The 24,920-nt window shown below is 30.5% G+C and overlaps 1 protein-coding gene across 5 annotated transcripts; it reads right to left on the bottom strand.

Annotated features, from left to right (window-relative positions):
* Positions 1-2,312: 2,312 nt before the first annotated feature.
* Positions 2,313-23,821, bottom strand: LOC130450207 (glutamate receptor ionotropic, kainate 2-like). 5 transcript variants are annotated; one of them, XM_056788480.1, is made up of 15 exons: positions 22,974-23,821; positions 19,606-19,783; positions 18,002-18,163; positions 17,136-17,387; positions 15,447-15,622; positions 12,394-12,612; positions 9,618-9,770; positions 8,687-8,890; positions 8,217-8,420; positions 6,227-6,331; positions 5,699-5,956; positions 5,443-5,640; positions 4,548-4,749; positions 4,189-4,478; positions 2,313-2,662 (listed from the first exon to the last, which is right to left on the bottom strand). In XM_056788480.1, the coding sequence occupies exons 2-15, from the start codon at positions 19,715-19,717 to the stop codon at positions 2,429-2,431; spliced, it is 2,769 nt and encodes a 922-aa protein (XP_056644458.1). In that variant the 5' UTR covers positions 19,718-19,783; positions 22,974-23,821; the 3' UTR covers positions 2,313-2,428. The 5 variants fall into 5 exon arrangements, with proteins under 5 accessions (XP_056644458.1, XP_056644466.1, XP_056644473.1 ...); XM_056788488.1 differs by lacking the exon at positions 22,974-23,821 and adding an exon at positions 21,377-21,645; XM_056788495.1 differs by lacking the exon at positions 6,227-6,331.
* Positions 23,822-24,920: the final 1,099 nt, after the last annotated feature.

Genomic DNA, 24,920 nt, shown 5'->3' with positions numbered 1-24,920 from the left:
TGAAAAAAGAATTTAAATATTAATTTCGTTGCATTTCGAATAATCAAAATAATTATTTTTTATATTTCTTATACTAAACTCTTTTAGAATCGAAAATAAATTGATATGTTAAGGACTAGTGCGGTCCTGTAAGAAATAAAAACCATAAAGCTATAAGATATTGAATTTATTTCGAAAAGTGTTAGTAAAAAACCATAGAAATAACACCGAGTATAAATTCTATGCAAAAAACAAAATGAGTGCTGATTTTCTAACCACGGAACAGTCCAAATATTCGAGGTACATTCGCCTAACAAAGTTTATAAAACGCGATGTTGACACGTTGTGTAAAATGTTTTTAAAAGTTGACTGAAAATAAGAAAGGTATCAAATAATGTGAATGTTAGTATAATATAACTTATGGAACACACTGTATCTTTTATTCTAAGAAAAGTTGTTCAAGCAATGAATTATTATTTACTTAAATTGTAATTTATTAGCCAATGTTGTTGTATCGAGTATAGCAACTTTGAATATGGTATTCGAAATGGAACAAAACCAGTTTGTTATGTAAGTATTCTGTCAAGTTGAACTTATTCCAGATGATAAACAATCCAATGTAATAAATGTCTGTCACATGGTACTGCTAGAAACTTTTTATAAACATGAATAAATTGACGTTTGCCATAGTAATATTTCTTATATAATTACACAATAGGTAATACTTACTTATGTAAGTACATAAATTATTTGCAATTAAATACGGGCACAAATTGAAATAATATTCAACCAAAATCAATTAAAAAATTTTAAAAACATAATCCGGAATCGGATAATTCATTTAGTGGTTTGGCAACGGTGTACAAACGTGAAGTAAAACCTGTTACGAAATATACGATATGAAATTGACTTTATTTGTGACCTTAAAAAACGTGTACCATTCCATTAATATATTCCCTGCGGACAACAATATTTATTACACCTTTCCACATTTCGTAATATATATATGTATACATGGACGAAACTTTATTTGAGCAATCAATTATATGAAAAAAAAAAACGCATTAATTTCAAAAATGCACTAATAAATTCAATTAAATCCAAGGATATTATTAATAGATTTCCCGGTGATGTAACGAAAACAATCGATGAGTGTATAAATATAATTTACATAGTGATTAAAGATCTGATTATGTATTTATAATTGAGTTAATTAAATGGATATTTTGCTAATATTTTACACTAATTATTTCTTCTCAAGTACGATTTTCGAATGTATATTGAAGGGGCGTGAATATATAACGTGAAGTTAGATGCGGAAAACGTCACGGTCAGCTGACAACTTGTGTAAGTATTACCAACTTAATTCTGACGTTGAGAATCACGTTTTTGAAAGTTTGGTAAAGATGAATGATTAAATTTGATATAATTATTGATTATGTTCGGTATTATATTTGTATCATTCGTGAATGATTATAGGAATTTTTAAAATCATTAATCATCATTTATAGTTGGTTAATATGAATAAATCGCAAGTTATTGGCATATTTTCTAATGAACCCTATCATCATTTATATTAAACGAAATAATGATGATAAATATTATATAACTATTCATACGAAATGATATATTAATAACGAATTGTCTTATATTAGAAAGTATCGTTTTTTAGAGGAAATTATCCAACTAAATATATATCGTAAATCATTAAATAGTGTTATCTGTAATCATCGGCGTACTATTCATATTCTTATTTTAGAGATTATTAAATAAAATTGGTTTCTATTTTAAGTATTTAAAGATATAACTTCGCGTAAACAATTATTTTACAACGTTGCCACGTTATCATTTTTTTTCTCACTAGTTAGTTCGAAGCGATATTTTAAATTGACCGTTATAACATTTAGTTTAACCAATATGAACCGAAGGTATTCAAATAGATATGAAAATAACTGTTAATTTTTTATTTAGTAAATAAGTCGAATGAAAAACAAAATATTTCGCTATAAATATTCTCCGATATAAACCACAATAAATTTGACAACCCCGAATAAAGATGCTAAAGGACTACCAACGTTTATAATATAAACTTACCTGATATATACACGAGTATTGATTTCACACACACTTTTGATAAATAGATTTTGTTACACTACGAATGTCATAATTGTGTATTTTTATGACGTGTGTGTATATAAATCAAAACGATGTTGCCAGACTTATTTTTTTTGTTCAAATTTTGAAGTTTTATTCTATAAACAGATTTTATTTACGAAACACCGAATGAAATGTATAGGACTAATAAATTTCATTTTTTTTACGAAATAAAAGACATTTTTAAAAATTACTTATTCATTTTATTCGTTTTAACATTTTTTTTGTATCTAAAAACATCTAGATTGTCACTATGAATGTGCTTATTATTCGAACAGGTCCGTCTGGGAAATTTTTAAAAAATTTTCGATGGATTTTCCGTCGTATTTCTCGGTATAGATCTCACCGGAGGTAGAGGAGGATGTGGAGGAACGTCTAACGTCGCCGGTACGTAAGAAACGTCCGACATGCATTTCGAACATTTTCTTCGTAGAGCGGGCCGTTGACGCGAACCTCCGCATTTCAGAGCGAAGCAGAATTCGCCCTTCATTTCGGAACATAGGGATTGATGGGGCACACTAGCCGATCTCTGAAATACCGATTCCCGAACTCGAACCAAAGTTTAAACGACATTTTCAATAAAAAAGTGTGTGAAAACAAATAGTTTACAGGGTGTCGCGCAAAAGTTTGAAAAAAAAATAACGGTGGATACAAATATATTTGTATCCGCTATTACTTTCAATCAGGAGTTTTCGTACCAGACCCCGTATATAAAATACGTTAGTTACAAAATTTTATGAAAAAATGTTTTTTTTACCATCAATTTCAATAGGAAAATCTAATTGTTTATTTAAAATATTGAAAATAATTGAATTGACGTCAATTGAATCGTACGTAATTATAAAATAAATTATTACTCTAATTAAATGAGATGTTATATAATTTTATTTCTGTGTTTATTTTTCACGTGAAATAAGAAAAAATATTGAAAAAGATGCCTAAGCAACAAATGACGTGCACGTGTACCCATCTAATAGCAACTGATGTCAACTTGAAACTTTTATTAAATGACGCACAGCTGACGCCGATGTTGCCAAACGTTCATAAAATGTTAGATTAGTGATTTTAGTTTGGTATGTGAAGATTTAAATTGCTGTTCAAATAAATTGATTATAAAATAATAATAGAAACGCACTTTTGATGTCGAAACACCGGAAATCAGCGTATTAAAATTGTAATATAAAAATATAATTGAATAATCAGAATGACGTCTGCGATTTCGAAATTGTGTATTGATACGCATTAAGGGGAAACATCCAGCTGATCCAACGTCAAGTTGCCAGGCGTTAATAAAACGTTAGATATCACAGAAATATTTACTTTAGTTTGGTATTTAAAGATTTAAGATGACGTAATTGCAGTAATTATATAAATTGATGTGAAATGTGCATAAAAAAACTCATGTTTTGATTTCTTGATTGAAAAACACCATTAAAAATTATCCTTTTATCATGTGATTTAAAAAAAATTAATTTTTTTCATAAATTTTACGTTTTACGTCCTTACGACCGTATAATAGTTCAAAATATACAACCTTGACGTAATTTATAATAAATTAGGCAACACTGTTAGACTTGGCGTATGAATATATTTCGTAGAAAGACAAATGAAGTTCGATAGAGTAACACGTGTTCTAATCCATGTATAATCGCGATTTTTTTGGAATAAAAGCAAATTTAAAAATAATCTTTCGTCTAAAATGGATATACCAGTCGGGTAGAAAAAGCTACGACGTTTCGGAGGGGAAATTTACGTTAATTTTAATTCAACAAGTGATTTAAATCGGAGGTATTTATATAAGTGTTGAGATGGGAGGAACTTTGTAACGTAGTAACTGTTACTATAACATTACGGGAAATATTTTTTTCTTTAAATGATAATTCGACTTCAAGGGTACACAATAATGTAAAAAGTCACTAATTCTTCTTCTTTACGTCGGTATCGTGATTTTCGCGAATAAATGTCATTCAATACCCATTGCGGTATGTAGCTAGAGAATTAGTTGTTTTTTCGATCGGGAAACGGTAAAAAAATATAATTTTTTCTCGTACTTACTTTATCGTTCGAAGCGTTCTTCTTGGAATTATAACAAAATTCGAATATTGCGATAATAACGGCGAAAGTTAATCCGCATAAAAGCACGACAAAAACCCCTCCGATATTATCCACCCCCAACGAACTAGCTTTCGATTCTTTCCCTTTGACGTTTCGATGACAGATGTCGCCGTTTTTTTTCCACCATTTGTCGTACAACATCTGAATCTCGCCCTTCTCTTGGAGTTCCAATATGGCCAAGGATATCCTGTCCCGCCAAGGACTACCTTTCGGCGTCGCTATACCGTATCCTGGAAATTCGGAAAAATTATCGCATAGAGACGGGTAGAGGGGGGGAAGGGGGGAATTTGAACGGATACCTTTGGAATCCAAGGGCGCTCCGATCTGGGTCAGGTTGCAATTACGTTGGACAATGTAATCCAACATGGTGGATTCCATTAGGAAAGCGTAATTTCCGTCGAGGACTTTTTGGATACCTTCTTCGTACGTCGGAACGAATACGGAGGGTTTTCGATTTTCCATAAATCGCCACATTTTTTTGTATGTTTCGATCATCGAATCCTACAACGAAATCAAGCGAAATATGAGAAAAATAGAATGAATACCCGTTATTCGGGTAAATTTCCCCGAAACAGCGACAAATTACGTTTGACAACATCGCAATTCTTCATTTCTTTAGATCAGGGGAAATTAACTAAATTTGGCAACTCTGTAATTTATACGTATTCTTTTATAAATTACCACGTTTCGCATAAAAACTAATTTTGGCAACACTGTATTATATAAGTGATTTCTTTTAGCGATTCCTCGTATTAGAATTATGGTTCGATTTGGCAACACTGTAATTTCGATGTGTTCTTTCCGGAATCACAATTTGGATGGATGGATGGAGATTTGGCAGCACCGCAAGTTGCAAGTAAATCTAATTGAAAATTTCTCTATTTTCCAGATTTTAGGGAGAAAAATAGATTTGGCAACACTGCAATACGTATGTATTTCTAACTGGCAATTTTTCCAGATTTTGGGGGGAATAAATTTGGCAACACTGTGATATCCACGTATTTCTATATGACAAGTATCTTATTTACCCAGTTGTTAGTAGATAAAATGGATTTGGCAACACTACAATTTACATGTTTATAGAAACAAGGTTCGGCAACAATGTATTTTTTCAATTTCCCTAGATCTTGAGAAATAGATTAGGTTTGACGTAATCGCAACTCAATAAAATATTCTCGTCAGTTTTGAACTTACCCTGAAAAAAGTCATAGTGGAACCACTCTCCAATGTACCGTACGAAATTTCCGTTTGGCCAGCTAAATCTTCGGCGTTTTCAATTGGAGTAATCATACGTTCGACTGTTAGAAACGCCGCCAAATTCGCCGTATACGAAGAAATAATAATTAACGTGAAAAACCACCAAATACCGCCGACGATCCTCGTAGAAGTTGCCTTCAAATTCAAAAAATTTAACCACAAAAACAACGAGGTTTCCATGACAAAAATTCACCTTCGGGTTCAAATCCGATCCTTGCTGCATTAGCGTACCAATGGTGAACCAAAAAGAATTCGCCAAAGAAAATTGATTTTTCACTAATGCGTTATCGATTTCGCAAGGATGAGGATTCTGCCATTCGCACGGTGAAAATCTGGCAACAACGAACATCGTTATCGATACCAAAATGTACGCAGAAAGGACGTACAACCAAATCTGGGTAGCTAACGGATTCATGAAGGAGAAAAGCTTCGCTTGCTGACTTTTTGGAACCTAAACGAATTTCAAAAAAAAACATTCATATTTTAAAAATTTCCCCAACATAAAAATACTGTGCCCCCTGTATATAAGGCTCGTTTAATTTATACATAACCTCAAATATATCAGAAAGTAGTGAATCAATTTAAATTTAACGTAAACGAAAATTTATTTTATTAAATAATCGAAGTTCTATTATTGAACGTTCCTCGTATATGCACATCCTTTTGAATTCCTCCCTAGCCCAGTAACACACTGACCCAGAACCTTTTTATTTGCTCTTACCTTGAATAGAATGCTGATGCCAAGATTCATGAAGGGTTTCGTGAAGTCTATAACGCTCTCTCTGGCATAGTTGATCGTCATCGATCCCACCGCCAAGTCAGCTTTCTGTTTATCAAAAACCACCGAGCAAACATTAGAAAGAAAAGGAAAATTTATTTGAAAAACCCCATATTCCATATTTTATTTAAATATTTTTTTTTATTTCGTCTTTTATAACATCATTTTTTTTTGGTTGAATAGTTTCGGTCAAATTTCGTATAACAACGAAATTTTCATGTCATTTAAAGTAGAGGATTGCATTGTTGTCAGATTTTCTTATTGACGTGAGATTTACTAATTTTTATTATATCTTGTACGAGTTTTGATGATTTGAGGGAGAAATGAAAAAAAAAGTATCAAAGCACAAAATAAAAAAACCCTTTGAGTGATATTAGACAAAAATACTGAAATTCTAGTTTTGAGAAATGACATTTGAATATAGGTTAGAAATTAAAAATGACGTTTGATTATAGGTTATTTCCGGTGAGAATTTCTATTTAAAAAAACAATATTACAATTTTTATAAGTGTAGTAAAAAATTCGATTTCAAATATTTTTTTTATTTTGTCTTATAAAATTATATTTTTTTTTTTTTGGTTGAATAGTTTTGGTCAAATTTCGTATAACAACGAGATTTCAATGTCATTTAAAGTAGACGATTGCGTTGTTGTCAGATTTTCTTATTGAACATGAGATTTATTAATTTTTATTATATCTTATACGAGTTTTGATGATTTGAGAGAGAAATGAAAAAAAAAGTATCAAAGCACAAAATAAAAAAACCCTTTGAGTGATATTAGACAAAAATACTGAAATTCTAGTTTTGAGAAATGACATTTGAATATAGGTTAGAAATTAAAAATGACGTTTGATTATAGGTTATTTCCGGTGAGAATTTCTATTTAAAAAAACAATATTACAATTTTTATAAGTGTAGTAAAAAATTCGATTTCAAATATTTTTTTTATTTTGTCTTATAAAATTATATTTTTTTTTGGTTGAATAGTTTTGGTCAAATTTCGTATAACAACGAGATTTCAATGTCATTTAAAGTAGACGATTGCGTTGTTGTCAGATTTTCTTATTGAACATGAGATTTATTAATGATTTTATTATAACTTGTACGAGTTTTGATGATTATTTTGGGGGAGAAATGAAAAAAAGTATCAAGGCACAAAATAAAAAAATCCTTTACGTGATATTAGACAAAAAACAGTGAAATTCTAGTTTTAAGTAATGACATTTGAATATAGGTTAGAAATTAAAAATGACGTTTGATTATAGGTTATTTCCGGAGAGAACTTTTATTTAAAAAAACAATATTACAATTGTCATAAGTGTTGTAGAAAATTCGCTTTCAAATATTTTTTTTATTTCGTTTTTCATAAAATTATCATTTTTTTTTGGTTGAATAGTTTCAGTGAAATATTGAATAACAAGAGTTCAATGTCATTTAATCTAGACGATTGCGTTGTTGTCAGATTTTTTTATTGAACATGAGATTTACTAAATCATTTTATTAAACTTACGAGTTTTGATGATTATTTTAGGGGTAGAAATGAAAAAGAAAGTATCGAGACACAAAATAAAAAATTCATTACGTGATATTAAACAAAAAATAGTGAAATTCGTTTAATCATTTCATGCGAACACATTTTTTTAGCAAAGATATATTAATCATTGAATGATTGACGTGAAATAAGATTAATTATCAAAGAGGGATACTTCTGTCGAATTTTTACCCCAAATCCATTTTTTTTTTCTAAAATTTATCTACTCCAGTGCCAGAAATCTTAATTACGGTTTAAACCCAAACGAAGACGATGATTGATTGGTTAACGAAATCGTTTACAGCCGGAAAACGTACAGGGAATATTCGTTATACGAGGTGTGTACCAAACATAATAAACAATTAATAAATAATTATATTATTTGTTGATTCTTTACGTACGTGTTGCATTAGCTGCAATACCATACCATTCCAAAGACCAGTACTGGGATCTCTCGCTCCATATTTTCGATCAGGTACTAAATCGAGTAAATAATCGAATCCTACTTCTTGAGATATTCGATCCAAAATATCGATACAAAATCCGTAGAATCGATTATTTCCCGTATAATTGTTAGTAGTGTGCATCATTACGTACGGAGTTTCCTTAATACAAATAAATAAAAAAAAATAAGAATTTGAAATTTATTAGTCGAAATAGAATTTGAATCGTCAAACATAATTTTAACTTGGCAACGCCGCAGTCATTTAAATTTATAATAGATACGAGAGTTTTTTTAGGTTACGATTTTTTACACGAAGATTTAAATAAAACGATTTAAATAAAACGATTTAAACTGTGGAAAATTGAAAAAAAATAATAAAAACATATATTTAACTGATTATATTTCGATAAATTTCACTGTACTTACCAAAATTGTGGTAACTACAAGAGTGAAATTCATTGTTCCTGAATCGAAAAAAGCGGCTCTGTCCGTTATATTGACCCCCGTAACCGGCTGCCATTCGCCGACTTTCACTAAAGCAGGTTGCTTCAATTTAAGCAAGTCTAATTTGAATTTAATGCGACGCCCTTCTTTAAATTCAATAGGCCCGCTCAAACCCTTTAATTCTACCTGTAATAAACAGTTACCGTTCGAGAAAATAATTATACAGGGTGATATACAATCAAATGTGGATTACCCTGTATAAGACGTTTGTTGTGAAATGATAAAAGTTAAAAAAAAACTATTTTCAACTTTCTTTTGTGCATTTTAAATTTCGCCGACTGGAGAATACTTTCAAGAAATACGATTTCGAGGGTGAATACGATTTTGAGGTTATGTAATAAATATCGTTTTTTAATATCACTAAGGGTGACTCAAACGACGTGGATAGAGGATATTGGACATAAATTTGTACACCAGCTTCCGCAAAAGGGAATAAGAGGTAACAAACAAGCTATAAAAAATCCCATATACACAGGATGTCCCAATATAAATAACAGAAATAGAAAAAAAATCATTCAAATTGATCGAAACAGTTGAGAAATTTGGGTAGAATTTGTTGCTTTTTGATATATGAAAAAAGAAATAAACGTATAAAAAAGTTCATTCTAATGGTCAGAACCCACTAGCAACACGCCACTCCACGCCACGTTTCGTATATGTTTTTCAATTTAATTCAATTGTCTACGACCACCACACGCCACGCCATCCAACGTGAGACGATTCAAAATTCTCAAGATTAATCGCAGACAATTGAATTAAATGGAAAAACGTGGCGTGGGGTGGCGTGTTGCTAGTGGGTTCCTCGCGATAATAAAGAAAAAACCAGTTTTTTTATATCGTTTAAATAACTTACCGAATTAATATAGTTGATGAGACTGAGTCCTCCGTCCCAAGGTTGTTCTTTGTCGCAAGATAAATTTGACAGTTTTAGAGTGTGCGACTGTTCGAGCGTCTGGAGCCCGATAGCGAACACAAAAACCGAATCGTATATCAAAGCGGCTTCTGCCTGTAGAAAATAGATGAAAAAAAAAAGAAGACGAATTCGGCGCTAACAGTCTCGTTTAACCGAGAAAAAAGATTCCACAGGACGTTTTTAAATTCCAAGACAAATCGAGTGGTTTTAATATTTTTTTTAATCAAATACGAGGATCATTCAAAAAATAAACGATTTTCGCAAAGTAATTCAAAATCCACTCAATTATAAGGCACGGTTTTCTATGTAAACACAAACCGGTTTATTACTTTCTGAATAGCCCTCGTATTTAAACGAGAACGATATATTTAAAACCCCTGGATGTACTATTAACGTATTTTTTTCAGAATTTAGAAATGTTAATAAGAATTTAACTTAAATACGTATATACAACGAAAAATATCAATTTCTTATACCCCTCGTATCATAATAATCGAAAATATAAAATAATGAAGCATAAAATAATGTTGGTCAACTTAAGAAAACAATTTTTACGAATTTTGCAACTATTTCAAATCGATACTGAATGCGGTCCTGTGTAAACATCTAATTATTTGCCCCGTCGCGATCAACACCTGCTATTTTGAATATAACAAGCAAAACAAGAAATTAATAAGCTACATTATTGGTACAAAAAAACAAGCAAATTTCGTGTCGAAGTAAAAGAATTTTGATATAGGAATATATTTTTTTAAGATCTAACGAACAAAACAAGAAATTAATCAGCTACATTACGATACAAAACAAAAAACAAACAAATTAAGACAAATATTCAAATTTCGTCTCGACGAAAAGAATATTTTGATATACGAATTCAGAACTACAAAAAATTCCAAAATTCTCTTTAGACATGAATTTTTTACAATTCTAACCAACAAAACAAGAAATTAATCAGCTACATTATCGATACTGGAAAAAAAAACAAGCAATATTAGAGAAATATTTGATTAACACTACTAAAAACAGTTTTTTATGGATTTTTAGTGGCCGGAAGTTCGATATCGAGACCCTATAGCATAAGCATAAATTTTTTTCAATAATTTCCAGTCGCGAAGTACGTTAAAATGATTGTTGCAACTTTAGTTAACATAAATTCAATTCACTATTTTATTTAACGAATTTATCGAATAATTCGATTGTATTAATCGATATTAAACTGAAAAAATACTCCCCAATTAAAATAATTCAGATTTACGTTCTAAAGGTAATAATTTCGAAATTATAATTTACATATTATAATTTACATTAACGCCCCCTTTCCAATATAAAGAAAGTAATGAAGGAACGTCGTTAATTTAATTTCAATATCGAATTATTAATTTCCTGTGTATCGAAATTCTAATCATTCCGTCGCATATTTATCTATTAGAAACCATGAAGTTAATTTTAGTGTAGAACGTCATTAACGGTCAATTACAACCACAAACTTCAAAGTTACGATAACATAACCTCTGTATCGAGTCAAGTCGTCCGTAATCTTGTAAATTAACATCGTTTTTCATTGAGAATTTACCGAATGCATGTTCGACTACCGTTTAAGTTATAACTCAATCAATTAAAGGGGAACAAATCGATCCGGTCACACGAAATCTAATTGACGTTCCTACTGCTACTCCGTGCTGCGAAAATTTGACTCGAGATTTATGATAAAACTTGGCCTACTCCGATTCCAAATTCAATACTGTAGACCTTTTGATTGGTCAATTAGGAAAAGAAAAAAAAAAAAGATTCTAACTTTAACAGAAATGACAAAAGATTTTAAATTTGAAATTTGTTTTAATATCTGGAAAGAAAATAAAAACGAACGATGTCTCGATTCGCCAATAACAAGAAATGAGATTATTTTCGAATTGTAAGAAATAAAATAAAAAGTAGTATGCGAGATGGTAAAGTTTTTATGGGTTGTTGTGAAACGTACGAGTCTTTGAACTACTATCAACTTAGTTTTCGCAATATAGGGGTGAATCAAATAGTTCATATAACAATAACGTGAAATTAAACAACACAGTGAATAATTGATGAATACGAGGTTGAACCAAATAGTTGTCTAGTCAAAAAAAAACGGTTTAATAATAAAAAACTGATTAATTCGTGAATGAATTAAATTGTTTTACAAAAATAAATCCGGATAAGAAGAAAAAAGTGAAAAAACTGTTTAAGTGAAAATCAAATATACGGGGACTAGTAAAATAGTTTAATAAAAATTAATTGTTACTGAGTTGATATACGAGGAAGAATCTAATAGTTACATGAAAATAAAATGAAATCAAAGACAAGACAAATTATTTTTTTCGAACAAGACGATATACGAGGACAAATCAAATAATTTTATAAAAATTTAATGTTACGAAAACAAAACAAGTTATTATACGAGGTGGCAATTGAATGTTCCTGTAAAAATAAAATAAGATTAAATGCTACGGGGGTAAAATTTTGTTTTTAGAAAACAAGATAAAATACAGGGATGAATCAAATCATTCGATAATAAAAAATTTGATTGTGGGTTAAAGGGATTATTTTTCAGTTAATATACGAGGGTAAATACAATGTTTCTGTACCAATAACCAATCAAAACAGATTATTTCGCCAAACAAATGAATATACGGGTGCGAATCCAATAGTTTTATAATGAAATTAGATGCGGAATAATACTTACTTGGATGAAAGTAGAATTTAAAAGTCGCAAGTCTCTATTAAACTGACTTTTCGACATGCTTCGCAGGATTTCCTTGACGGAAATGTCCTCGGTATCGACTATTCGAAAGGCGGTTATATTAACGAAGTTGTATTTGAAATCTTCTAAATCGAAAGTTTCCATATCGAAAGTCGTGAAAAGATAATGATATTTGTAATCGTTCATTTGCAGTTTTAATATCTGCAAAAAGGAACCGAAGACTATTGGTTTTCGTAGTGCATAGATTTATAAATAATACGGAGGGACAGAAAGAAATTCGTTGGATAGAATTGGTGGGATGAGGAAAATTTTAATAAAAGGACGGTTTGTTGGATTGAGCTCTGATATAGGAATTGCTCCTCTGCATGGTAAATAATACGGATTCGACACATATGAGTGTCAGTTTTGATGTTTTTTTGGGGATTAGGATGATGAAAAATTTTTTGTTGTAATATTTCTTATAATAAGAATCAATGCACCCTCGTATCTTTCTGTACACGAAAATAATCCGGAAAATTGGGTTCAATTAGTGGATCTATTTACATTTTTAGAGAAAAAATGGAAATCGTCACGTGACGATTAATTTCAGAGATATAGGGCACTAAATTCGACTTCACTCAAAAAATCATACAGGCTGAAATAATGAAAAAAATCGAGTCTAGTTTTAAAGAAAAAACTTAGAAAGTCTTCTTCTTTTAAGAAAAAAATAAACACCACCACTAGACGATTAATTTCCGAGATACAGGGCACTAAACTCGACTTCACTCAAAAAATCAGACAGACTGAAATAATGAAAAAAATCGAGTCTAGTTTTAAAGAAAAAACTTAGAAAGTCTTCTTCTTTTAAGAAAAAAATAAACACCACCACTAGACGATTAATTTCCGAGATACAGGGCACTAAACTCGACTTCACTCAAAAAATCAGACAGACTGAAATAATGAAAAAAATCGAATCTACTTTTGAAGAGAAAACTAAGAGTCTTCTTCTTTCAAGAAAAAAATAGACACCACCACAAGACGATTAATTTCCGAGATACAGGGCACAAAATTCGACTTCACTCAAAAAATCATACAGGCTGAAATAATGAAAAAAATCGAGTCTAGTTTTAAAGAAAAAACTTAGAAAGTCTTCTTCTTTTAAGAAAAAAATAAACACCACCACTAGACGATTAATTTCCGAGATACAGGGCACTAAACTCGACTTCACTCAAAAAATCATACAGGCTGAAATAATGGAAAAAATCGAGTCTAGTTTTAAAGAAAAAACTTAGAAAGTCTTCTTCTTTTAAGAAAAAAATAGACACCACCACTAGACGATTAATTTCCGAGATACAGGGCACTAAACTCGACTTCACTCAAAAAATCAGACAGACTGAAATAATGAAAAAAATCGAGTCTACTTTCGAAGAAAAAACTTAGAAAGTCTTCTTCTTTTAAGAAAAAAATAGACACCACCACCAGACGATTAATTTCCGAGATACAGGGCACTAAACTCGACTTCACTCAAAAAATCAGACAGACTGAAATAATGAAAAAAATCGAGTCTAGTTTTAAAGAAAAAACTTAGAAAGTCTTCTTCTTTTAAGAAAAAAATAAACACCACCACTAGACGATTAATTTCCGAGATACAGGGCACTAAACTCGACTTCACTCAAAAAATCAGACAGACTGAAATAATGAAAAAAATCGAGTCTACTTTCGAAGAAAAAACTTAGAAAGTCTTCTTCTTTTAAGAAAAAAATAGACACCACCACCAGACGATTAATTTCCGAGATACAGGGCACAAAATTCGACTTCACTCAAAAAATCATACAGGCTGAAATAATGAAAAAAATCGAGTCTAGTTTTAAAGAAAAAACTTAGAAAGTCTTCTTCTTTTAAGAAAAAAATAAACACCACCACTAGACGATTAATTTCCGAGATACAGGGCACTAAACTCGACTTCACTCAAAAAATCATACAGGCTGAAATAATGGAAAAAATCGAGTCTAGTTTTAAAGAAAAAACTTAGAAAGTCTTCTTCTTTTAAGAAAAAAATAGACACCACCACTAGACGATTAATTTCCGAGATACAGGGCACTAAACTCGACTTCACTCAAAAAATCAGACAGACTGAAATAATGAAAAAAATCGAGTCTACTTTCGAAGAAAAAACTTAGAAAGTCTTCTTCTTTTAAGAAAAAAATAGACACCACCACCAGACGATTAATTTCCGAGATACAGGGCACTAAACTCGACTTCACTCAAAAAATCAGGCTGAAATAATGAAAAAAATCGAGTCTAGTTTTAAAGAAAAAACTTAGAAAGTCTTCTTCTTTTAAGAAAAAAATAAACACCACCACTAGACGATTAATTTCCGAGATACAGGGCACTAAACTCGACTTCACTCAAAAAATCAGACAGACTGAAATAATGAAAAAAATCGAGTCTACTTTTGAAGAAAAAACTTAGAAAGTCTTCTTCTTTTAAGAAAAAAATAAACACCACCACCAGACGATTTCTGATATACAAGATAACAAAATCGAAATATCGTAAATATATTATTAGAATCAAATTTGAGTTTATACATTTTGGAAAATAATAAAAATAGAAACTTAAAAATATCAGGATCCATAAACAAATTTCCCCTAAACGTTTAGAAAATGAAAATATTACATTTAAAAAATGGTTCTTGAGAGATGTGGGAAGTAATTATAACGATGACTTCATTTAATATTTACAACGTTAACAGACCTCCCAGTGATCCAGATTTCTATCCTCTTGAACGAATTTAATTGAAAACATGATGATTATAGTAAAAGACAACAAATTAAAAAATCGGACGCAATTGTATCACAAAATCAGATAAAAATTAGCGAATAACAAATTAACTAATCTTTCTTTGTAATTATAGTATCCCTAACTAAAACAAAACATAATTTTTCTAGTAAATTATATATAAATATAATATAAACAAAGCATTTGACGTGGTTACCAAACTCATAATATTATTTTCTGACACCACCTCGTATATACAAACTCATTTTTATACTTACCCCTTTTAGGAATAGTTGTAAATTCCCAGGTTTGGTATCGATGACAATATTACGTATTTCCTTATCCTTAACTTCTTTTAAAACGTCCTGATACGAATCCGGATTTGACTGTCTTAAGAAAATCTCCAAACCGTTATTCTGTGGAGACTTAACCAATTCACGAAGCTTCAAAAGACCTGGAATAGGATGTTTAAAAACGATTCTACGACGATTAAGAATTCGCGTTGTGTATTCCAGAAATATTTTTATTGAATATTAAAATATTAACTGAACCAAAACTTTTAGTCATACTAAATAAGAAGTCTAAAAAGCAACAAAAAAAAATGATATAAATAGATAAATATGGAGTGTTACCGCCCACAACAAATGAGATAACTTCTGAAAGCTGCCATATTGAGATATTAGCCAATGAAATAAACGCGCGCGAACTCAATGTAACCAACAAATCCCCATAAATGTATCAAACACAGGATCAGTTTAAGTTATTTGTACGCATAATTAATGTACTCTGTTAGAAAAATATTTTGTTTTTGATGTGATTTTGGTGTTCTAATATAAACAAACTCAGACCAACACGATTTATGTGTATAGTATCACGTGATGTGATGTAAGGTAAGTCAAAATGACAGCACAGAATGACACAAGCAGATCCGCCAACCACTCAGAACGAAAACCGCTACAAAAATAACCGTAGAGTCCAGATTTTAAGATTAAAAAATATCTAATTATAAATTTTTATTCGTTTTGACGAAAACAACAAAAAATATATTGCAGTGAGATTTGTCAAGAGAGTAAATGGGTTATCCACGTCATAATGATTCGTGCTCAATATGGCGGCGTTTTAGAAGATTCCAGAACGTACGAAATACAAGTGAGGTTATAGTGACTAATTATTTTTTTTCATTAATTACGTTTGTTCAGGTAATTAGTATTAATATTATTCCAGATTATTCGGTTACGTTAAGGTGTCGTTAATTAATAATTCAAATACGGGGTGTGTAAAAAAATATGGTGAATAAACAACGATTTTACTAAAATGTAGTAAACTAAATGACGTAAGATCTTCAAACTATCAATTAAATACTGTAATTCGTACTGTTTTTATTATATACGGTGTGTTAACAAAATCTTCGGTCTTAATTTTCCCGTAAAGTAAATAAATTGAATTAAGTGCTGTGGTGATAGACTTTAAGTGATGGTGATAAATGGACTGTTATCATCAATAGGGTGATTTAAATACATAGTTGGCTGTAGTGGTGAATTGCATCGATAACAAGACGATTTTTTTCTACGGTAAGTTTGATCATACTAATATTTGTTATTCAACATTGTTTTTAATCTGTAAAAAATCAGGTTTAAACTGGAAATAACTAGTTTGAACTACTTCCAGCTTGTTAAGTTGAAAAAAATTATAAAGTATCTCATAAAACATTAAATTTGTTTAAGATGATAATATAACAACTTTGTTACTGTTTAAAAGTAGAAATGAAGCAGATTTCAAAAATTGAATAAAATATGATGAAAAAATAAAAATTGTATTATAAAAAAATTTTCCAAAACGTATAATTCTCAAAAAAAAAACGTTTTAACACTAAATTTTCTTTCTCAGACTTCAAATTAGATCGATTGGATTTCTAATAAAATAAAAGACTTATTTTTTTTATTACACCCCGTATGAGAGTTTCTCACCATATTCTTTTTCGTATATTATCGCTATTCTTGTCCAATTCAAGAACGTCATGACGTCTTGGAAAGCGGCGTTGAGCAAATGTTGCGTAGGATGTAAATTTATAGAAAATTCTCGAACGTCACTTTCGACGTCGAGCCGAGCCTCCAGATGAGGTATATCCAATGCGTCGCAAACAGAATGTATGTGAGATCCAAGTAGGGGATCCGAAGGACCAAAAATTGCGTAAACGCCGTATTGGACCAATTGACAAGCTGAAAAGAAAACCTTGCCACCAAAATCGTGTACGAAAAGTTCTATTTATAATCAAAAATTCAATATACAGATATTAATTGCTTAATTACATTCAAATTTAACCTATTTATAACCTTTAAGTTTCGAACAAACAACAAGTCCCATTATCTCTTCTCCTTGATCATATTTCACGTGATTTTTCTTACATTTTGGTCCGTTAATTCCTTTTAAACTGTATTTGTTGTTTTCCTAAGTTTTGTTTTCTACGATTATATCAGGAATTTACTTCAAAAAACCCTTTTTGAATTATAAATCTGGCAACACTGCGTAGAGTCACGTGTTCACTATCTGTTTCCTGCCGTTGTTCAGTTGATCGTCGTTTGTGTTTCTTATAAAACTTTTAACGTTTAAATATATTTCGAAGTTTTTATTGTTTTTATCAAATTTTCACTTCAAAAAAACCTTTTTATAACTTCTGTTTATTTTGGTTTATGTTATATAGCAATAATTGATTAATGAAGATTGGTGAATTAAGTATGGCAACACTGTGTGCTTCACGTGTTCACTATCTGTTGATTATTTGAAAGAAACTTTTTAAAAGACCCTCGTAGTATAATTGTGGTTTTCGACTCACCTTTTTTGCTGGCGTGGAAGCTGTCGTCTCGAGGAACATATTGAATGTCATAGACGAGTGACGTGTACGGTAGCAAAGTTTTGTCTTTGTTGATTTTATTGATGGCGTATTTGAAAGCTAGTTCGTTGGGGCCGTTCTTCTCGTCTTCGGTGAAAATAGCACCTGGAATTTTTTTTTTTTTTTAATTCCTCGGAAACGTGATAGAGGATGAAAAAATGCTGAGCTGTTATATTTTACGTGAATAGATTTTCAAATCACGTATCGATGGTCTAGAATAAGGATTATCGTTGAGGTCGTGGAAGGTTTTATTGAAAATCGTGGAAATGGAGTGGTAAATAAGAAAAAATCACAAGAAATACTAAGAAAATCACATGTTGTAAAATTCTTATCGAATTCCTGAGAAATGTGTTAATCTCGTGACGATTTCAAAGAAAATAAATGAGGAGGTGAAAAGTTTTACTGGAAATCGTGGAAATGGAGTGGAAAATAAAAAAAATCACAAGAAATACTAAGAAAAAATCACATATTGAAAAAAATTAAAACTTTTTCCATACAATAATCAATCACAATCGTATATTATCATGTTTTGTACACATAACCTCACTTTAAAGACCAAGTTTTATAGTTTAACTTCAATTTTCAAACTATACTACTAGTGAAAAAAGCGAAACAGAAATTTGTGTTAGTTATTTTAGAAAAATCGTTCAATATGGTTAATTTAATTTAAAAAATGTGTAAAAGAGAACCACCGATTTCCCCAAATCTTAATCCTTTAGATTAATTTTTATAGAGCTAATTGAACAATAATATATATTAGACCAAATCGGTGAATTTTAAAATTTTGTAGCACGAATAAAAAACAAATGTGGATCAATTTAATTCCATCATAAAATATTTGAAAAAAAATTGAATCACGTATATAGCAACAAAATAAACTACGATTTAATTTTTGGAAATTGGGACACTCTATATACATTATAATAAAAGTGTAAAAAAATCATCATAAGAAATATTAAATTAAATACACGAGGGTTGTCCGAAAAGTTTCGTACCTCAACCTGAAAACTTCAACATTGATAAATTATATATATTTACGCATGCGTTGAGATATTTTCACTATAATGTCAGCCATTTTGGACACTCAATTTGTATCTGATAATCGTATAAATGCGTCGTTATTAAGATATTCTTAAATTTATTTTTGATACTCAACTTTTTAAACAACCCTCGTATATACAGTTTGTAATTGTCTAAATAGACACTGATTTATCTTATTGCCGTTATAAACGCTGCTTTGTTTTATTCCACAAACAAATAGCGAGTTGTTGTTTTAAAAAAAACAGTGAGAAAATATGAAGATTTTTTTTTCTGCAATCAACATTCTTAATTGTGTTTGAGACGAAGTTTTAACTCTCTTTTGAATGTTCCGATTATTTCAAACTTCTTAACGAGTCTTTCCATATATTATTCATGACTTAGCAATTTGAATAACAATTGAAAACGGGCTAATAATAATTCTAAAAGTAATTTGCTGTGAATTTTCAATTTTTGAACCGATTTATCAAGAAACAAATTTTTTTATTGTCGTCCCTGTATAAACTTACCTACTTTTACTTGAGGTGGTAAAGTAGAGGAGGCGGGCGCGATAAATCTGCTGACGACGATTCCCAGAAATAAGACGGCCGCTGCCCCCGAATACCCCCAACTATGACTCATGGCGACAAGCAGCCGCTACGGCAGGACCACCTCTCATTTCAAAGGAAACGGAGCATGAAAAAAAAACTTGAAAAAAATATGATTAGGTTAATAGATTAAGAAGAAAAAAATTAGATTTACGAAGTGGATAAACGTTTGATTTACTCGATTTTTTACTAAAAATTGATCGCTTTTTTAATTTCGTCATACTACAGGGTTGGCCTTAATTTTTGGCCACGAAAAAAAGAAAACACGAATTCCCTTAAACAAATAAGTAAAACAATCCCAAAAAATAAACAGATCGTTCAAAAATCTTTGTTTTATTGGCCAGATTTGAATGAGACAAATATGTGAAAAACTAAAAATTAAACTACGCCGCGCGTGTCGAGTCTCTATGAGCAACGTAGCTCCACAGAAATCTAGACGTTTGAAAACGCTCGCTTCGCCGCCAAAGTTCGTGTGAATACGAAACGATAAGGTAGGCAGGTATATTGGTTTTTTCTAATATGTGCACCAGATACTAATTAATTTAATTGTATGCTATCAAGACATTCAGAAAGAGACTTGGAATTGTAATTTTAAACTACCAGGATCGGGTAACGGTCCGTCAGGGTGGAACGATATTTTTTTTTATTCAGGAATTTGTTCGGAGAAATTTCTACTTATATTAAGTATTCTTAAATGCGAGGACACATATATAGGGTGATGAATATGTTCAATATCAACAAGGCATTAATCTCTGGTATTAGGAGGTGAGGTCACGTGACTATTTAATGTCAAAAACGCATATTTAGAATATACTAACAGAAAAAAAAAACATCTAGGCATATTCTAATCGTAATTCTGCAATATTTAGAATCTACATATAAAGTACGTAACTCGTAAATTTTACGGGGTAGGTCTTTTGGGGTTAGGTTAGGTTAAAAATGGTGTTGATATAAGCGAAATTAATCTAACCCTACTTTTATCTATCTCAATTTTATGGAAAGTAAAGGGACGCAGGTATATAGACTTTTCCTAAAACGTGTACCAGTTATATCGGGGAGGATTAATTTAATCTTATGCTAAATTACGACATTAAGAAAATTATAAAGGAGACTTGGACTTCCCTGGGTCGGGTATCGGTCCGTCAGGGGTGGAACGATTATTATTTTATTAACGAAGTTGTAATTGTATGAATTTGAGTAGGTTTTCTGTGATAAAATCGATCTAACCTCACTTTTATCCGTGTTAATCTCATTTTCTAACCTCAGAAAGGTAGAAAATACCAGGTATATAGGTTGTTGCTAAATTAAATGCCATTTAATTGTTTTTCATGTTATATTGTTGGGAAAATTTCATTACTAGAAAATAATTTTACTCGGAAAAATCAACTAAAGGGTGCAAAACAATGTTTGGGGAGATTAAGGTTTAATGAGCCTCAATATTCTGAACCGTTTAGGTCGAGGTACTTAATCTAGGGGGGATACGTATTTTGGGGGAAGTACAAAGAGATCCAGAGTGAAAATATCTTTTTAGGCAAAGTAAGCTGAAAAATCTACCATCTAGATACAGGGAAACTAGTAAAGTAATGAAAAGTTTCCAAATTTTCTCTGATTTCAAGATAATTGGAAACAGTTTTTAGAATTTTTGTTTTTTATAAATATTTGAAAGTATATTTAAAAAACTGTACACACATACCCATTTCACGTTTCAAATTTCCACCGCCTCTGTGTTTTCGAGACAGTTTATAATAAAAAGTTTTCGTTTCACTTTTTTTTATACATCATAAAAATAATAAATCTTGTTTACGTGTTTTGCGAGACATTTTTCCCCGTTCGTTCTAAATTCGAGGAATCACGATGGACGCGTCGTATGTTTCAACTCAAAATGCTCTATATAACTGATGGTTGGTTATTTCAGTTTGAAATACGAGCTTCCCACTCGTTATATTAACTTTTTAAGGTTTCACCTGCATAGTTACAACTTTATAGTTCAATAAACTAGACACAAACATTTTTATTCAATCACAAAATGGAGGATTTCATCAATTTGATTCAGTCAAATGAGTCTGAGGCACCCCCACTGAATATTAACGAGCTCTGTCCACTTCCAACTGACGGAATCATTTTAGAAGAAGAAATTATTTTTTATGTTTCGTCGGGTACACGGTATGTTTGACGGGTACACATCTGCACGCCATTTAACGGCACCGGCTAGCGGGTGGATTCATCTATTATCGGGTAGCCATAACTGGACAAGAGTTTCTTGGCAGAAATTGTCTATTACTAGATACTTTCGGCGTTACATTGTGCTGAAGTGGCTCAAGAGTGAAATAAACTGATTTCGGGTATTCAAAATGAGACAATTTGCCTAATGACATCAAAGTGCCTGATCGGCTTCTTAAACGACATCGATCTTTGGTGATGTTAAGTAGGTCTAGGCCTATCTGGAGGCCTATGTGCCCCCACGTATGCCAAAATTGAGTGAAAAAGTAATTATTCTAATATTCTTGAATACGAATCACCCTGTAAGTTGTTTTTGGTTATAGAGAACACTATTGGTATTATAATTATACAGATATAGTCGACGTTTCGAAATTTATAGTTGGGTTAAGATCTGGAACTGAATTTCTGCCAAAATATCCACTTTTTCTTACAAGCGATATCATTAAAAATGAAATATTACCAAAGTTTGTTGTATCTGCAGATATTTACCCAAAAAAGTGAACGATTTTATCTCGAACAAATTAAGATAGTGGTCGTAAATCAGAAATAACTATGTCAAAACAGTCCTCGAAATTTACTAGTCCACTAGAACTACGCCAAGGGAATTAGTTTGAGTTTGTTTTCGTTTTTACGTAAGTCTACTGCTATATACATACATTTATTATAAATATAAATCGTAAAATTTCCTATAAATATTGTCTAATATAATATTTTCATAAATATAAACAAAAAAAACATTAATAATATAAGATTTAAGTAAAAAACTTAAATGAATGTGTTGAATTTAAAAATATCAATTTCATGAATACAATCCTGTAAATAATAATTTATTTTATCAACCCTGTAGAAATAAATAGAAGATTTGAGTTTTCATTTAGTAAATAACCTCAAATAAATTGTTTATTTGAGGTTATGCACTATCACGCTTTTTTCATTCAATTTGTATATTTATTTTGTACTACTAACAAAAAACACTCCGTATATTATGTATACAAATATTCTATTTATTTTTTTCGATACAAAATATAGTAGAGACACCATCAAAATATGTATAGAACTAAAAAACTTACCCAATGATAAATTTGAAACTGTTGACGTGAATACGTTTTTTTTTTCTGTTCCAAGCCAAGGTGCACGTAATTTGAGAGACCAGTTTCGTTATAACCGCGCACAGCGCTACTGGCAACAATCTTTTAGGGCACTGAGGCATCGTAGAGAGGCGTCGCGACGACTACAAACAAGCGCAAAACTTTCTAACCTCCTAACGGTTCGAGAAAACCCACGAAATATATACACAGATATTAGATGCTGTAGAATAACTCCAAAGTCATAAAATTTGTATTTTTTCATTGTTTTCTAAAGTTTTATATATAATAAAACAATTTTAAAAAAATTTATCACTTTGTATGAAAAAAATACGATAACGCGTTGTTCATAGGCATCCATCTTTGCACTGGTTCACGATGTTTCAAGGTACTACACAAAACGTTACACTTTCGATAATCATTTTTTAATTCAATATTATATTAAATGAAGAAACAATTGTTTAATGTTTTAGCAAACAAACTCGCGATTATCCGCATTTCAAAACTAAATATCGAATAATAATATTTAAATGAAATGAAACAATTGTTTAATTCACACAGAAACTGATTGAATTCAAATGAAGCCATCTTGCAACGAAACGTTAATTTTCAATCATGCGCGTTAGCTGTAGATACACGTGAACACTCTAATTTTCTATAAAAACTAAAAATGATTATTAAACTATCCCTTCAAACATTTAATATAAATTGTATTTTACGTTAAATCTTCAAAAAATGCTGATACAATTAAAAACCATGATTATTTCAATGTACGTTAATTTTCTGTTATAAATTAACAATTACAAGAGTAGGTATATCTTTATTAATCATCGCCGTCGGCCATCGAGGTTCTTACTTCCGTTTACAACGTTACCGTATTGTTTCAATATCCTTTTAAATTAATATTAACTTAACCCAAGGTTGGTAGAAGATAGGTTACACGATATCATGGATGCAACAGACGAAAGGGAGAAGTCTCACGTCAGTTATTGAAAAAGATCTGTAAATTAAGCAGTAATTACGTTTGATTTGTGCTTAAGTCTTGCTTTATATCCACTTTTTAAGTCGGTTTTTCATTCTAAGGTGGTGTTTTTTTGTTAGTTTTCATTTGTCGGATTTCAATAGATGACGTCACGCGTAAATCTGTCGACCTATCTTCTACCAACCTTTAAAGTAATAGGGTGAAAATTATTATTTTATATGGATCTGTGTAGTTATATGATAGGCGACTTACAGTACAATATAATTGTACCAAATAATTTAATACAGTTGTGTCTAATGTGTATGGACCCGTTTCAAGATCTAGTGCCTTCAAATCAAAGACAATTCATTAATTCCCACATCATATAAAACGTTTCACAAGATGGCTGCCGGATATAAACGACACCAAACATTTTATTTAATTATATTATATTTCGAATATATATATATATATATATATATATATATATATATATATATATATATATATATATATATATATGTTTTGAGTTTTATTTTAGCCTTATTAATAAACTAAAACTTGTCTTCTGAGTTTATAATTATAAAATAAATAATTTTAGTATAATTGTTGAATTTCAATCAACCAAGAAAATAAATAATTTTTTAATAATTCAATAATATCGCACTTTTGCATTTTGTTTCCAGTATTTAATTATTTTTATAAAAATTTTGGATACATTTTATATAAAGTTACTTGACGATGGCATGACCTCTCTTAAAATAACATTTAAATTTCGTGTCAATCATAGAATTCCTGTTAACGAATGTTTTATGAGATTATCTAAGTATAGGTGATCTGTGCCTATTGTTACATACAGGGTTAGTCACAATAATAGTACGTGAATAATATTTGAATTAATTTTAATGTGTTTATAATTTTGTTCACATTTTATGATGCAAAGGAAGGGATTTGATGTAGGGTTAAAAAAA

The sequence above is a fragment of the Diorhabda sublineata genome, chromosome 1, assembly GCF_026230105.1.
Source record: "Diorhabda sublineata isolate icDioSubl1.1 chromosome 1, icDioSubl1.1, whole genome shotgun sequence".
Taxonomy (NCBI): domain Eukaryota; kingdom Metazoa; phylum Arthropoda; class Insecta; order Coleoptera; family Chrysomelidae; genus Diorhabda; species Diorhabda sublineata.
The sequence above is the reverse complement of the archived record's forward strand: the minus strand, read 5'-3'. Positions and strand labels throughout refer to the sequence as shown.